At 48.7% G+C, this 16,095-nt stretch overlaps 1 protein-coding gene across 7 annotated transcripts in view; it reads right to left on the bottom strand.

Annotated features, from left to right (window-relative positions):
• KDM2B (lysine demethylase 2B) overlaps positions 1–6,615 on the bottom strand; it is a 123,006-nt gene extending 116,391 nt beyond the window's left edge. For 2 of the 7 annotated variants that reach the window (XM_019649013.1, XM_019649014.1), the window contains exons 1-2: positions 3,046–3,276; positions 1,841–1,985 (exon numbers count right to left, since the gene is read on the bottom strand). In XM_019649013.1, coding sequence (XP_019504558.1) covers positions 1,841–1,985; positions 3,046–3,078 — 178 coding nt within the window. In that variant the 5' untranslated portion in view covers positions 3,079–3,276. Of the gene's footprint in view, positions 1–1,840; positions 1,986–2,491; positions 2,560–2,651; positions 2,965–3,045; positions 3,277–4,031; positions 4,604–6,318 lie in introns of those variants that run through there. The other 5 variants (XM_019649016.1, XM_019649017.1, XM_019649018.1 and 2 more) reach the window with 4 other exon arrangements.
• Between the last annotated feature and the right edge of the window lie 9,480 nt (positions 6,616–16,095).

Raw genomic sequence — 16,095 nt, 5'->3', positions numbered from 1 at the left:
TCACAGTGAATGGGGATTCCTAAGGATTTAAAGGCAGAGAAGTTTAAGAAGCTTCTAGTTTGAATCCAGACTCAGGGCTCCTTCTGTTTCTCAGCTCCTCCCTCGAATTTGGGGGCCAGATCAGAATTAACTACCAAAAATCCTATGGCCCTCTCCTTTGAAAGGAGCCTAGACAGAAGATTTAAGGAATTTCCCTTATTGGAACCCTCACACCCTCCACACACCCCCAAAGCCCACCCTCCACCCCTAGGTTCTTCAACTTCCTCCTCTGAGATCCTGGGCAGAGAATTCCTCACAAATGACTAGGAAGAGTTTGCATATTGTTTTCTCATAGGATCTGCCAACTGACTGCCACCAGAAGAAAGGAGAGGAATTAAAATCCCATTTGTGCTAAGGAAATTTAAATGCAGTTGAGAATGGCCCCTGGACTGTGCAATGATGCTCTTAAGACCAGGCAGGCTGAAAGAAATTTCTTCTTCCCTCCCCCCACAACTACCCCCTACCACTGAAGCCCAACGCCCCAGGAAACAGTGGGCACAAAAGAGAAACTTCAAAAATGCAAAGCCTGGATGGTCTCTTCGAGGGGCTAACTCCACAGCCCAGCCAGTCAACCGGAACCTGTAAGCAAGAGGCACTTTCCTGTTATCAGCTCACTGAGGGATGGAAGGGTTTTTCCAAGAGGGATGGGGAATAAACAAAAGGAAACTGAAGTCATATAAAGAAAACTCGAATATCCGAGGGGGAAAATATGAACTTATAAACAAACCCCAGGAGGGCAAAAGGAGATGCCTAGGTAGGCAGGGGCACCTCCAAAACCCCAACCCCACAGGCAGAACCAGGGGACCATGCAGGACCTCTGGTGGCTCAGACCCAAGCCAGAGCATCACCCCAATGTCCGGAGGGGACACACACACACACACACACACACACACACACCTTCCTAGTACTAGGGTCAGGGAAAAATTTGGGCCCTGAAGGTCTTAGGCTGGGGTGGCACCCCAAACCCTCAAGGCTTTCTCAACTTCTGCTCTAAACTGTCAGGGTCCACAAGTGGACAGAGCTTTAGAGGTCTCAGGCCTGGTAAGAGACCCCATGTCTCAGAGGGGTGCCCCAAGTCTTCACTTCAAAGTGCCAGGGGACAAGGAACTCAGCTTTAAGCCTGAGGGGGGATCCCTTATCCCCAGTCTCCACTTCAAACTTTCAGGGCCGCAGGACTAGAGGCCTCAGGCATAAGTAGGGGCTCCTGCCAGCAACTCACAGCGCACCCAGACCCTGTTCCAATCTGGCACAGCCAACCAGGTGATGGGGTTCCACAGACTCCAGGCCTGAGGCCAGTCACTCAGTGCACTCTGGATGCCCCCCAGTGCCAGCTCCTAACTGGCAGGGTGCGAAATAACACTGGGTTAGGGAGCTTCAGGCCTGGGGGTCCCCCACCTCAGTGCCCCATGGGGCACCCCAGTCCGGCTACAGCCTGGCAGCGCACCTCATGCAGCGCCAGGAGCTGGGCTGGCTCCGGGAGGGGTAGAACGCTGCGCAACCGCCCTCCCTCCGTCTGCCCGTCAGTCCCCAGATCCCTCTGTCCGCCGTACCACTGGCTCTGCCCACCCTTAGGCTGGTGGTGGGTGCGGGACGGGCCTAGGCCCACGCCCGGCCCCGGTTCCTGCCTGCCATCCTCCCTCGCCACCCCCCCCACCCCCCCCAGTGCTCGGCCTCGTTTCGTCACCGGATCCCCTGGAATGGGGGACGCGGGCGCGAAATACGAACCCAGCCACCGGCAGCTCCCTCCCCACGTGCGCTCAGCCCGCGGCGCGGAGGGCAGCCCGAGGAGGGGGCGACTCACCTTTGCCCTCCATGGCGTGCACGAAGTCCCCCTGGTACAACTGGCTGCGCAGCTTTTCCTCCAGACTGAAGCCGCGGACGCTAACTATCTCCTCCACGTCCGACAAGTCCTCGTTCTCGTCGTATCTCTGGCGGTCAATCGGGCGCTGTGAGAACCCAAACCAGATAGCCCGGGACGTTATTGGGGTAACTGGGGGTTGCCTCTCACCCTTGGGCCCAGCTCGAACAGGTGCAGAAGCCGCGCGCCGCCCTGCACCCCACCTCTGCGACCTGAGCAACTTTGCGCAAATGCCAAAGATGCTGAAAATCGGGATAACCAGAGGGGCCCGCACCCCCAGGGTCTGGCTGCGCCCTATACAGGACACTCCCCTCCTGAGTCTTTGGAGGCCATGGAAGGGACATCTGGGGGGGCTCTCCCTGGCCCCCACCCCCGAGAGGTGTTGAGTTTTTCCCACTCGACCGGGAGCCTGGTTATGTAACCCGCGAAAGGGGCTCTGTGGACAAGCTGGTGGGGCATTTGTAGGCCCCGGCAGGAGCCGCCGCAGCGCTCGGCTCGGCGGTAACAGCAGCCCTGGCGGCCGCGGCGGCAGAGCCGGGAAGCCGGAACCGGAGGCCGGCGGCATTTCTAAGACTGGAGCTGCCCCCGACCTACCGGGGAAACTGGAAAGCTGAAATGGAAGGGCTGAGACCCCAGCCGCCCCCGCCGACCGCCAGCCAGTGTAAGAAGAAGAGGTGGGGGGGGGCTCGGGGCTTGGGAGGGGGAGAGGCAGACCGCCCGCCACAAAGCTCCCATCCGAGACCCCAAAACGCACCAGCAGCTGCCTCATCTCCCCACGAGCGCGCGCGCACACTCACTTCCTAAGGAGACTCCCCCGCCACTCCCCGCATCCCCTGCCTCCTCCCTCCACCGCCCGGCGCTCGGCCCCGCAGCCCCCCGGATTCCGGGCGAACCCCGAGACCGCTCAGCCCCCTTCCATGCCTTTCCCCGCTACCACCTCCCCACTTAAGTGTCTGAGACTCTGAGCCTCACAAGGGACTGGAGGAGTAAGCTGCTGGCTTCCTTTTGCATGCAATTTATTATATTTTTTTCCGGCCCTCTTGCAAAATACAGAAAAGGAAAGAAAAGGCAGCAAGAAACAACAACAAAAAAAATAGATCTATCATATACCAGATACAGATTTGGGGAAAAAAAAAAAAGCTACACACCAATCTTCTTCCAGAGTCTTTCTCTGCCTCCATTTTTTTAGGAGAGTTCACCAATTAATTGTCAACACTCCTGCCCCCTGCATTTTGGCGGAGGGGGGAAGGAGAGAAGACCAAAGAAAACAAACCAAAAAAATAAATAAATAAAGCAAGCCAGAGCCGAGATCTACAAAGTTTTGCACCAACACTTAAGCAGATCCGTTTGCAAAGTCCTAGGAAACCATTTTCAGCAGTTGGGGGGGGGGAGGCGTCGACGTCATAATCCCCGGAACGTAAACATTGTTGCCGACCGCGCTCTGAGCCGGCGGCCGGGCTAGTGAAGCACCGGGCGCCGTTAGCGCCCTGGCATCGCTGTTTTGTTGTTGGGTCACGAGTGCGCCTCTGCACGCAGGCGCCGCCGCCGCCCGGGAGTTGTGTGCAGAGCTGACTTTTGGAGAGCTGAGTTGCAGGCGGCGGGCGCATCCCGGAGATGGCGGGGCAGGGAGAGGGAAGGAGGAGGGGGTGGGGAGGAAGGTGCAGATTTGCACGGCTGGCCTCAGCGGGAGGCGCGGAAATGCAAGCCGAGCATGCTGGCGTGAAAGCCCCCGAGCTTGGCACCCCCCAAAAACGGACCCTCCAGCTCAATCCCTGCCCCTATTGCCCACGGCCCCCACGAGCACCCCTCTTCCTCTTCCTTCAGCCACCTCACCCATTACCTACGGGGCCGACCCAAATTCAAAGCATTTTGTATATGTTTGTTTTTTTGTTTTTTTTCTTTACTGCTGCATGTCTTTTCTTTTCTTTTTTGAGGGAGGCGATCCTCCCAGACTCCCATATGCGGACCTACCATAAAGAAGAGGGATTTGGGGGCTCAGGAAGAAATTAGCTCAGCTCCATACCTGTACGGACTGCATAACTTTTAAACTCCGAGACTCAACGACATGGACATACACACACACACACATACAGGAAATACAGCCAGACCACAGACTTTTCAGACCCGAGCTGACCGGAAGACGTTGCCTTTCATTCATTCATTCTGCCCGCGTCTGTGGAGTCGTTTGCTAAGCGAGGAGCCCTGAAACAGAAGTTGGACCTTTTTTTTTTTAAAAGGTCCCTGTGCTCGCCAAGAGGAGGAAATAGATGCTCAGGAGTGAAATACCGAGAGAATTGGATCTGGCGCCTCCTAACGCGGCTGGCAAACAGGCGGAGGGTAAGCCCTTATTGGCTGTGAACAAGAGAAAAGTCGGCAGAAAGATGCAAGGCTCTCTGGGATGGGACGCCGGGAAATCTGGGCGCCCCATGATTAGTCCTAGAGGGCTTCTTGGCGGAGGTATGGGCATCCTCTATATATACATGGAGTATCTTTAGATCTGGGTATGTTTCCCTCTCCACATACCTAGTTCACTGTTCCCAACCCCTCAACGAATCCTCAACGAAATGTGTTGTCCTGTAATTTCATCATGAACAGTCAGGTCCACTTGGGTTGTGAGAAAAGCTGGCCCTAACATTCCTCTCTAGCCCAACTAGGCCTGATCTTGGGGGTAAAGATCACGAGTGACACGGCACCGGGACGACAATAAAGGAAGGTTATACTCATAGCAGGCTTTCTCTTTTCATTTTATTTCTGCCATTAACCCTGTGGGGTAGTTGGAGCACGTCATTTTGCAGCTAGGGAAACTGAGGCTCGTAGAAGTTAGGAATCTGGATTATTGCTCTGCCCTCGTGTCATCCCCATGTCAACACAGCAATCAGACAGATAATGCGGAGAGGAAGTGGCTTCCCCATCAGAGATCAGATGGGAACCATCAGCTCTGTTTTGGTCACCCTAAGAGACAGCGTCCCCCTCACTCACCTTCAAGTTTCCTGTCCTGTCTTTTTTACTTCCCCTGCCCCTTCACGAAAGGCTACTCTTAGAAGTTTGTTTTCATCCAAGTCCACGAGCTGGCAAACCTCAAAAATTATTTGACTTTGGCTTAGTGGGAGTGAGAAAGGTTTTTGCCTTCAGCCTCTGTCAAGAACCAGGGACCATTTTATTTGCTTCTCTCTCACGAGAGCCCTTTACAGGAAGTAGTCTTGTTATTCCTCATTTTGCAAAGGAGGAAACTACAACTCAAAAGGGCAAAGCCACTCACCCAAGATCACACAGCTTATAAGTTAGGTTGCTGGGGCTCAAACCAGAGCCTGGTTGGGACACCACATGCTTTTTCAGATACTGACCATATTTACTTCTTCCATGTAATTAAATAAACATGTTCAAAGAAGGGCGCATGGCCCAGGAGGGTCCTGGAAAGTGAGTTAAGTGGGATAAAGGAAAACTGTGAAATAGAATGCTTGATCTTAATTCTTTCCTCCTAGAGATCCTCTCTCCTCATGTGGCCTCATGGTGCCCCCAAAAGCTGGTGTCAAGAAAATATCCGATGACAGCCACCTTAGGGTAAATAACAGTTAAGTCCATATATCACCCCGATGGGGAGTTCCTGGCCTGTCACACTGGGAAGGGGTAGAGTAGTCACTTAATTTAATCCCCTCCCTTTACAAATCTCGAGGAAACCGCAGACCAGAGAGAAGAATGGGCCAGCCGGGGTTTGTTCCCCTCGGACTCCCCCAGAATGCCTACCCTGCTGCCTGGTCCTAAGTGGTCACTCAATAAATGTTGGGCCCTTGATGGATCACCTTCTCCAGCGATATTTGCATTTTCCCTTTATCAGTAATTGGCAGATGAAAGGCTTTGTCCTCCTGTTGAAAGAATTCCAGGCATTTGCTCAAAGTGGGGGGAGGAGGTTATTTTGGGCCAAAGGGGGAAGGGCCAAGACCCTGGGGCTCTTGGTGTTGGCTAATTGTCCCAGAGGAGTGGGCAGTAGGTGAGAGAGGGAAGGGAAGAATAAGGTAATTTGTACTGTTTCTTGCAGGAAAAAAAAAGACCAGGACAGTTGTATCTGAAACCTCATCATCGTGACTTCCTGGACTCTCCTGCTCATTCTTACAAAAGGTCCAGTCAAATCCTGACTGTGTTAGCCCCTTTCATTTGTTTTCTTCATTCATCAAAGGTTGATTGAGCAGCTCTGTGCCTTAAGACAGAGGGTAGAGAAGAACCAGCTCAGATTGGAGACATCCTCCAAGCTGGGCAGGGAGTGGACCACTGGCTTCCCAAGGGAGTCAGGAAGGGCTGATACTGGATGGAACCCTCAGATTCCAGGATTTTCAAACGGTTAGAAACTGAAGCCGTAGTCATACTTTTATATAATTACAATAGCTCCTGGGTTTTGAGAGCCTACTATGAACAAAAACACTCACCTTCATTATCTCTGAATCCTCATCAAAGTTCTATGAAGGAGGAGGGTCTGGCATGTCCCACTTCTACAGCTGAGGCTCAAAGAGAAGTCAGGTTACTTGCACAACATGTGCAGCTGTGAAATAATAGCAAAGACAGGGCTTGAACCCAGTGCTTATAGGAATCCAGAGCCCACAGGCTTTACCACTAACCCCCCTCGTGTCCCTAGAACGTGATGGAAATGTTCTGTGTCTATGCTGCCTAATTGAGGAGTCTCTAGTCATATGTGGCTATTGAGTACTTGAAACATGGGTAGTGGGTTTAAGGAATTGAATGTTAAATTTTATTTAATTATAATTACATTTATTTATTTATTTTAAGATTTTATTGGGGAATTGGGGGAGGGGAACAGAAAAGTTGCTGTCCTTTTTGTTCTTCAGTCTAGTTGTGGAGGATGTTGCTTCACTGGCCCATGTTGGTATTATCATTGCACTCTTCCCTGCTGAGGCAGTCGCTCTCCGACCATTGGACGGCCACTCATGAAGGCATACGAAAACACAAGCCAGCTGCCGGCCAGCCCCCACTGCAGCCTACGCCATTGCAGGTGACTCACGGCAGCTCAGCTCCAGGTCGAGCTCTTGTTCACCATCTTAGCTGTAGAGGGCGCAGCGTCACTGGCCTGCATGTGGGATCAGAACCAGGGCCCTGCTGCTCAGAGCTGCCATCCCAAGCCAACTCTTAACCAACACGCCACTCAGCCGGCACTAATTATAATTATATTTAAATAGCTATATGTAACTAGAGTCTACCTGATTGGATGGTGCAACCTTAGCGTGTTTTCCAGAATTTGCCATAACTCACCTACCAAGCTCACGGTCTGATTTGGTACTAGTTCCCCATAGTCAGCCTTCTGGAAATATGTGTGGAATGAAGGAAGAAAAATGAAGTATTGTGATGATGAGGTGAGGGAATGGGGCCGGACAGCTGCAAAGGTTTCCCAGGAGGGGCCATCTGGTACAATGTGAATGTCTGCAGTGTTAGCCCTTCCACCACTCACTGTGAGTGCCTGCCAAGAGCATGGCACTGTAAGCACCCAGCTGGAATAAAGATTGTCCCACCTGCCCAGATCTGACAAATTTCTCAAGGACAGGTAAGTGGTGATGGGGCAGAAAGCCTTAGAAATGGATAGCAGCCACTTCCTGATATGCATCCTACTGATAGACGCAAACACAAAGATGCAATCTATTGTAGCCTTGTTTGCAACAGAAAAAGATGAACAGTGATCTAAAAGTTGGAGAACTGGTTAAATAATTCTTGGACCATTTGTCTGCTGCCCAATGAAATGCTATTAAGTCATTGAAAAGAATAAGGTAGCTCTGTATGTACTGATGTGGAATGATTTCATATCCTTAAAACAAAGCAAGATGGGGTCAGCCGAATGGCATGCTGGTTAGGAGTTGGCTTGGGACGCCAGCTCTGAGCAGCAGGGCCCCGGTTCTGATCCCACATGAGGGCCAGTGACGCTGCATCCTCTACAGCTAAGATGGTGAACAACAGCTCAACTTATAGCTGGGCTGCCATGAGTCGCTGGCAACGGCATAGGCTGCAGTGGGGCTGGCTGGCAGCTGGTGTGCGCTTTCGTGAGCCACCATGAGCAGCCATCCAATGGCCAGAAAGCGACTGCCTCAGCGGGGAAGAATGCAATGATAATGCCAACATGGGCCAGTGAAGCGACATCCTCCAGGACTAGACTGAAGAACAAAAGGACAGCAACTTGTCTGTTCCTGTCCCCGGATTCCCCAACGCTGTTCCCCTCCCCCAATTCCCCAATTTTAAAAAAAAAAAAAAAAAGCAAGATGCAGAATACTAATACTAAATTACGCTGACCACTTTTGTTAAACAAGAGGATATATCTATATCTACATACGTACTTTTATATGCACAGAATTTTCATGGAAAGAAATAGTCAAAAGTAGAAAAGAGCCGAGAAAAGAGAAGAAAATCTATTCTTTGGTAGTGTGACATTTTTACCACATGTATATATTAGTGTTTCCTGATTTTGAGCCTGATAGACTTATTTCATTTTAGATGTTGTAGTTCATTTTGGATTTTGGATTATGTAGATGTATTACCTATTCAAAAATGAGTTTCGTTTTGTTTACCTTTTTTGAGGCTATAAAGTTCAAAATCAGGCAAGTCTAAAGCAAATAGATACTGTTTAGGTATATATGTATATAAATGACAAAACAGAAATAAAAGCAAAAGAGTGATTAAAACAAAATGCAGGAAAAGATTCAACTCTGGAGATAGAGGATGTGAACAGCCAGAGGTACTGGTAATTTTCTTTCTGAATCTATGTGGTGGGCACCCAAATATAATTCTTGAAACTGTACTTACATATTTTAGAAATTCTATTGTAATTATAAAATAGGCTACAGTTTAAAAATTGTTTTAAAATTGCTTTGTCTTTGTCCCCCATCCCAGCCTGCCCAGTCTCTCTCCTCCGCACACCCCCAACCCCAGAAAATCGTTAGCAAGTCTCTTGGGTATCCGCTCAGAAATAGTTGATGTATTTACAAACATCTCTATATGTTTTCTTTTATTAAACTGTGTCACACAAATATACACACTGTCCTATCCCTTCCTTTTTCATTTAATATGATCTTGGAGATCTTTCCATATACTATTTATAGAACTGCCTCATTCTAAAATATTATTGAAGGGTGAAGTAAATTTGAATGTTGTGATACAGATGAAGCTCAGGACTGGATAAGAAGCAAAAAGGAAGTCACAGAATAACGTGTATGTTATGGTTCCATTTATGTGAAAACAAACTACATATACATAATGTTGTATAGATACAAAAAAAATAAAAAGAAAAACTTGAATGGAGCAGCAAACCATTGTTGTGTCACTTCTGAGGAGGGAAGACAATTTTTGAGGGGGTTGTATAGACTACTTAAATATTATTTGCATTTTTCACAACCATGGTGCCCTTTTAAATTGATCAAATATTTCAAATATAAAGGCAGAGAAAATAAATATAACCAAAAAATATAGGAAAAACTTGTGTATTGAGCACCTAGCTTTGCCAAATCACAGTTTTGCCATATTTTTTGTTACTTTTGCAATCGAAAACATACTTTGGGGGACAACAGACCACACTGCTTCTGTTAAAAGTGCCCAGTCCCAAAAAGGTCTTTTGTTTTTCTTTCTACTCCTCAGTCCCTTATAGAGTGAAGACCTGACTTACATATAGCTTTGGTCATTTGGGGAAGACTTAAGTTTATGTCTAGAGGTCTGCATGTTCTAGTATCTCTTTTCCTTTGTCAGCATTGGACGGAAACTTGGAAATAACAGGTGAGTTTATTAAGGGGTTAACATCAGGAAGCAAGTCATAAAAGTTCAAAGATACTTTCAAAACTTGCATCTTTGGATTGATGGACAAGTGTGTCAACCAATGGAAATCAAATCCCAAGCATTACTTCATCATGCTACATTATCATTGGTTGCCAATCCCCAAGGGCCGCAGCAGGGCTGGCAGTTAACCCTTTCAGAGACGGTCATGCCCTTTAATTTTATTTGGAAAGATGAAGTAGGCACAGATGAAAAGCCTAGAGAGGTCCCCAGACCTTGAAGTCCCCAGACCTTTGGATCTCACCCCCAGAAGGCAGAATTTCGCCTGGCAAAGGAACACCCAGCGACAAATTTCCTGGAGAAAAGTTTGGGATTTTTAAAAATGGGGAATCAGCTGACCTTGCTTAGTAAGAGGAGAGGAGAGAAGTTTGATTCACTTTTTGTGCTGTCAGAACAGAGTCCAGGATTGGAGAGGATCCCATTAATCTTGCAGAACCATCAGTCACTGAGAGGATTGAATTGCATTTCCTGCCCAAAGATATAGAGACAGATGACCTTTGCCACAGCCCTCAGACCCCCAGTTCACAGCTGGAGAGAGGATGTGTCAGCATTTACTTTCGGGTCTCACCCTGCCCTTTGTTCAAAATTCAAACTCTTTGTGTTCAGGCTGCTGCAGGAGTTTTTGTAGTTGTTGATGCTGCTGATTTTTTTTTTTTAAACCTCCCACGTCTTGCAGCTTCTGAGAAACAAACTCTATTTGGCAGAAGATAATATCTGGAGGTGCCCCAGAGAAGGAACCAGAATAGACGCGGGGGAATTTTAAGAGAGGCCATTGGGACTTTTGGCTTTCATTATTGTCCCTTCCTGGGCTCCCTGGATGCTGCAGGCTGAACTGGATGGAGCCAGAAGTCCAGCAAAACTAATACTAACGCCTCATGTTTACATGGCTTTATTACAAAAAAGCTTTTACATGCATTACCTCATGTAAAAGGAACGGCTACAACAGAAGCATTTACATAAGGGAACATTCTAAATCCCGAAATATGACCTTGGACGAGGTGCAGTCGTCCCATCTATACAATGGGAGTCATATTATCAAAGGTATGAGAGTTCTGTTGAGGATTGAATGAGCCAATGTTCTATAACAGGGTGGCCAGTAAATGATGTGTCTTCATTCAAAGGAAGTCAACCTCTTGGATGTCATAACCCTAAGGAGATGTGGATTGGGGAAATTCAGTTGTCCCCCAAGGGGAAGATTGCCCAAGATGGTGCAACAGCCCTGCTTTTCTCTCCAAGACCCTTTCCCCAAACTGCCTCCTTCAAAATCTGAACAGGCTCAGCTATTTTGAGTTCTTTGAATAAACCTGCTTTCTCTCCTCTAGGCGTTTGCATATACCGATCCCTCCATCCACAGCCCCATCTCTAGCCAGCCCTCTTCTCTATAACGCTTATCCTCCTGGAACCAGCTTGGGCATCTTCTTGTTCCTGCTCTCTCAGAAAGCTTGTGGAATTATCTTACTGTTGCCTTTGCTCTCACCAGACTGTGAGCCCTAGGAGGGCAGGGCCCCTGACTGTCTCATTCACTGATGTAGGTAGAAGCCTAGCACAGTGCCAGCAACTACAGTTGAATGGAAGTCCAGCACCCCAGTCGTGCCTCCCCCAGGCCCCCAAATTCCCTCCCTCTTCCAGAAATCTAGGAATAACAGTGCTGAGATTTGCTCTGAACAGGCCATACACCCTTAACCTTCCTTGAAATGACTTTCATTCATTCACCAATTATTTGTGGAGAGCCTCCTAGATTCAAACACAGGAAACCCTCTTCTTGGCCCCACAGCACCTGTACATGGCAGAGACCGGGCCTTTGGCCCTGGTGAGACTAGAATGTTCCAAAAAGAGATGGACAGTTGGCTCTTAGCCCCAGTCTGAAGACAGAAATCCCTGAGATGGCCCCTTGCAAAACAGAACAGGTGAGTTTGCCCAGTTTACCCAAGCACAGGACCCTTTCTCATTCAGAACACTTTTCACAATTATAATAAAATACCTGTGTGTTAATAGTCTGATGTCCATCTCTCTCATTAAAAGGAAAAATCCCAGAGGACACTGACCTTGGTCTTGTTCATTGCTTATCCTCAGCCTCTAGGGCCTGGCTCATAAAATATACTCAACAAACGTTTGTTGAATGAATGAACTCCTCAAACTCCGAAATATGTCCGTTTTCAGCTTGATCAACTAAACTCTAAAAAGTGTACCTCTTTAAAGAACATGCAAAGGTTCTAAGAGGCACTGGTGCTGCGCCTGGGGGAGACGGTGCTCTCCACTTTTGTAGCCCCAAAGCCCAGGCGCTCCTCCACGCTATGCCACACTGCCCCTCCCCCACTTCATGAGCTCTGCTGGGCAGAAACTGAGTCGCAGGGCCACCTGGGGCAGGGGACCAGCTGTCATCGCCCCAGAACCCCGTCTAGGAGGCCTCACGCAGTCCTGGCTGGGTGGGGGGAGGGGTGGTCGCTATTTGCATAAGAGTGTGGCTTCCCCAGGGCGGGGCCAGGGCTGGTCTCTTGGTCACTAGCCACTTTCTCTCTGCCTGATGCCTGGAGGCAGGACATCGATGGCTGAAAGGGACTGAGCTTAGAGCTGGCTGTGGGGGCAGGGCAGGGACTGGTAGGCCTGTGAATCACCAACAGCCCCAGGACCTAGGCGGCCTTAGTCTTCTGCTCCGATTCTCTGGAATCAATTCGTCCGCCTGAGCCTGGACTCCAGCCTCAGTATTTCCCACAGGCGATCATGCTTAATGCCCCACCCCCCCAGCACAGTATAGACACTTTGGTGTAGCTTTAGGAGTGTTCCACTCACCTGGGTCAACTTACCTGCCTGTCAGATCTTCGACTCTTGGAAGAAAGTTTGATGCTCCTTTTGTCTCCAGCACAATCCTAGACACTTGGTAGGCCACAGCAAAGAGTGATTGGCAGGATGGGATCCTCAGTCCTTCCAGAGTCGACTTCTCAGCCTATGAGCTGTGTGCCTGTAAGGAAGTGACTTCACCTCTCTGAATCTCATTATCAAGGGCAAAAAAGAGCAGATTGCTAGGAGGATGAAATAAGATCACAGAAAGCCCAGTCATCACACTCTGTGTTTCCCTGTTCTGCTTTCATTTTCTCTGTAGCACTGATCACCATCTATGATAATAATATTTTATTTGTTTTGTTTACTTCTTTCTCTCTTCCTGCTAGGACGTCAACTCCACAAAGCAGGGGTTTTACTCTGTTCTGTTCACCACTGTAGCTCATGCTCCTCGAACACAGCTTGGCACATGGTAGGTTCTCAGTAAATACTGCTGAATAAATGAAAGGATGGGTGCAAAGTGATTAGGACCCGACAAGTGCCTCATAGTGGTAGACATCATTAATTTACCATTGTGATTACCAACGCAGTCACTGGAACCTGAAAGCAGTGCAATTGGGGCAGGAGAAATTTAGCATCATGATAGGGGGTTAGGAGCCCTGGCTGGGACATCCTGTCAGCACCATTTCCTAGCTGTGTGATCTGGAACAAGCGACTGTTTACTCCTCTGTAAAATGGAGGTAATAATAGTAGCTCCCGGGTAGAATGTGAGGGTAGGATGAGATGGCACATGGAAAGCCCTTGGAGTGCCGGGCACATAGTAAGTGCTTAATAAACAGAAGCCATCACTGCTCATTACAGCAATACTCAGACTAGAGGTGACTTCTGAGTCCATTCAACAGTTGCTAAGCACTTAAAACATGTCAGGGTCCAGCGAGCTCAATCATGTTTATTACCCTTTACCTGTGAGTTCCTCAAGGAAAGAGATTGTGTTTACATTGTCATGATCTTGGCCCCCAGCAGATGCTAATTAATGTTAAAACATGCTGGGGAAAGTACGCATTGAACTCAAATATGAGTAAGAATGTAGAATAGGTCTTAAGAGTAATAATATCAATTGCCTACTATGTGCCAGGCACAGTGTTGGGTGCTGGAAATATGGCAGTCAACTTAAACAAACATGGAAGTCACTACTTTCAGGCTAGTGAAACTCAGCGGAGTTGCCAGACTTTGTTCCAATAGCAGTACAGATAGATGAAGCACTGCAACGGATCAGTATATCACAACAGAGAGGACTATGAGGCCATGATGGGCAGGGGGAGGTGGGAGTGACCTGGTCTGGGGTTGAGGAGGAAGTCAGGAAGCTGTTCCAAGGAAGTTAAGCACTGCGCTGAGCTCTGTGGAAAAAGGAGGGCTTAGCTAGGCTGAGTGTGGGGGGAAAGTGTTCTCAGCAGAAAGAAATAGCAGATGCAAAGGCCTCGTGCTGGGGAGCACGTGTGCTAAAGGAACTGAAAGAGGGCTCGTATGACCGAACATAGTCAGCTGAGGGTAGGGGTCAGAGGTGAAATAAACTGGAAAAATCAGTAGGTCCTTTGGGAATTCATTGGGCAATCTCTGGTGACGCCGAAGGGAGTATGCAACCTGTGATCTGGCAGGTCCACTGCTTGGAACAGTCTAGAGCAGCGGTTCTCAACCTTCCTAATGCAGTTCCTCATGTTGTAGTGACCCCCAACCATAAAATTATTTTCGTTGCTACTCTATAACTGTAATTTTGCTACTGTTATGAATTGTAAATATCGTTTTGTTTTCCAATGGTCTTAGGCGACCCCTGTGAAAGGGTCGTTCGACCCCCAAAGGGGTCGCAACCCACAGGTTGAGAACCGCTGGTCTAGAGAAATAGAAACAAGTGCCCCTGGAAGCACGTACCAAGATGTTGGTCCAAGCCACACTGTGTGCAATCTCAAAAACTTGGAAGGACTCCAAGGTTCATCAACAGCAGAGTGGACAAATGGTAGTGTCTTTCTTGGGTTCCTTAGGAAGCAGACCGGAGTCAGAAGTTTGTGCAGTACATTGTTGCGGAGTGCAGTGCCAAGAAAACAAGAGTGAGGGAAAGTGGACGTGAAGCAGGGAAAAAGGGTGAGTCCATCTGAGGGTGTTCAGGAGAGGCCATATTTACTATGGCGTCTTAGGACAGTTGTGGGGTGGGGGAGAAGAAGGCAGAAGAATTATCTACCAGCTCCCTGTCAAAGGTTTGCCCCATGGGGTAAAAACTCCATCCTACTTCAGGATTACCCATGTGTGAGCGCCTAGGAGATCCCTCAGTGTCGCACACCTCAGACGCACAGAGAAGCCCCAGGCGGAGGCCAGCTGGTTAGAGCCCACACAGGATCGGTTACCATAGTAACGGTCATGATGGAACAAGTGGACAAAGGGGATCACCTAAGAAGAGGGGCTGAGGGCCGGCCAAGTGGCTCAGTTGGTTAAGAGCTCGCTCAAGAGTGTGAGCTCTGAGCAACAGTGTCGCTGGTTTGATTACTGGTCCGAGCTGAGCTGCCACTGAGAGGCCAACAGGTGGCAGGATGGCTCAGCTAAAAAAGAAACAAAAAATAAAAAAAAAAAAAAAGAAGGGGGGCCTGAGAGGACCTGCAGAAACCTGGGATATGTACATTGCAAGGTGGAAAACTATACAGCAGTGAAAAAGAATACAGCTCCATGCATCCACATGGATGACTCTGACCAAAAAATGTTGAATGAAAGGTGAGTTGCAGGAGGAGGCAGACAGTAAAGTTTATTTAAATAAAGTTCAAAAATAGGTCAAAGTAAACAGTATATATAAAGAAAAGCAATGGGACAAATAAGGGACAAATCCAAAACTTCTGGGAAGTTGGGAGGAGGCTGGGATGGAGCCATGGAGAATTTCAAAGAAAGGTGCTGATAATGTTTTTTTCTTGTTGTTGTTGTTTTAAATATGGAATGCTCCTTGTGCCGGCCCAGTGGTGTATTGGTTAAGAGCTGGCTTGGAACGCAAGCTCTGAGCAGCAGGGCCCCGGTTCGATCTCACATGGGGGCCAGTGACACTGCACCCTCTACAGCTAAGATGGTGAACAACAGCTCGACCTGGAGCTGGGCTACCGTGAGTCGCCGGCGATGGCGTAGGCTGCAGCCCCTGCTGCAGTGGGCTGCCATGGGCTACCGTGTGTGGCCGGCAGCCAGCGTGAGCGGCCAGCAGTTGGTGTGAGCTGCCAAGAGCCACCGTGAGCGGCCGTCCAGAGGCCGGCGACCGATCTGCCTCACCCGGGAAAAGCGCAATGATAGTGCCAACGTGGGCCAGTGAAGCAATGTCCTCCACAACTAAACTGAAGAACAAAAGGACAGTAACTTGTCTGTTCCCCTTCCCTTGATTCCCCAGCACTTTTCTCTTCCCCCAATTCCCCAATAAAATCTTTAAAAAAAAAAAAGGAATGCTCCACAATTTTGCATGTCACCCTTGTGCATTGGGCCATGATAATCTCCTCTGTTTTGTTCCAATTGTACGGCTGAATTGAACACTTTTTTTTTTTTAAGATTTTTATTGGGGAATTGCGGGGATGGGAACAGTGCTGGGG

Source organism: Hipposideros armiger, unplaced genomic scaffold, assembly GCF_001890085.2.
Source record: "Hipposideros armiger isolate ML-2016 unplaced genomic scaffold, ASM189008v1 scaffold_128, whole genome shotgun sequence".
Classification (NCBI taxonomy): domain Eukaryota; kingdom Metazoa; phylum Chordata; class Mammalia; order Chiroptera; family Hipposideridae; genus Hipposideros; species Hipposideros armiger.
Note: the sequence above shows the minus strand (reverse complement) of the source record. Positions and strands in the feature narration are given on the sequence as shown.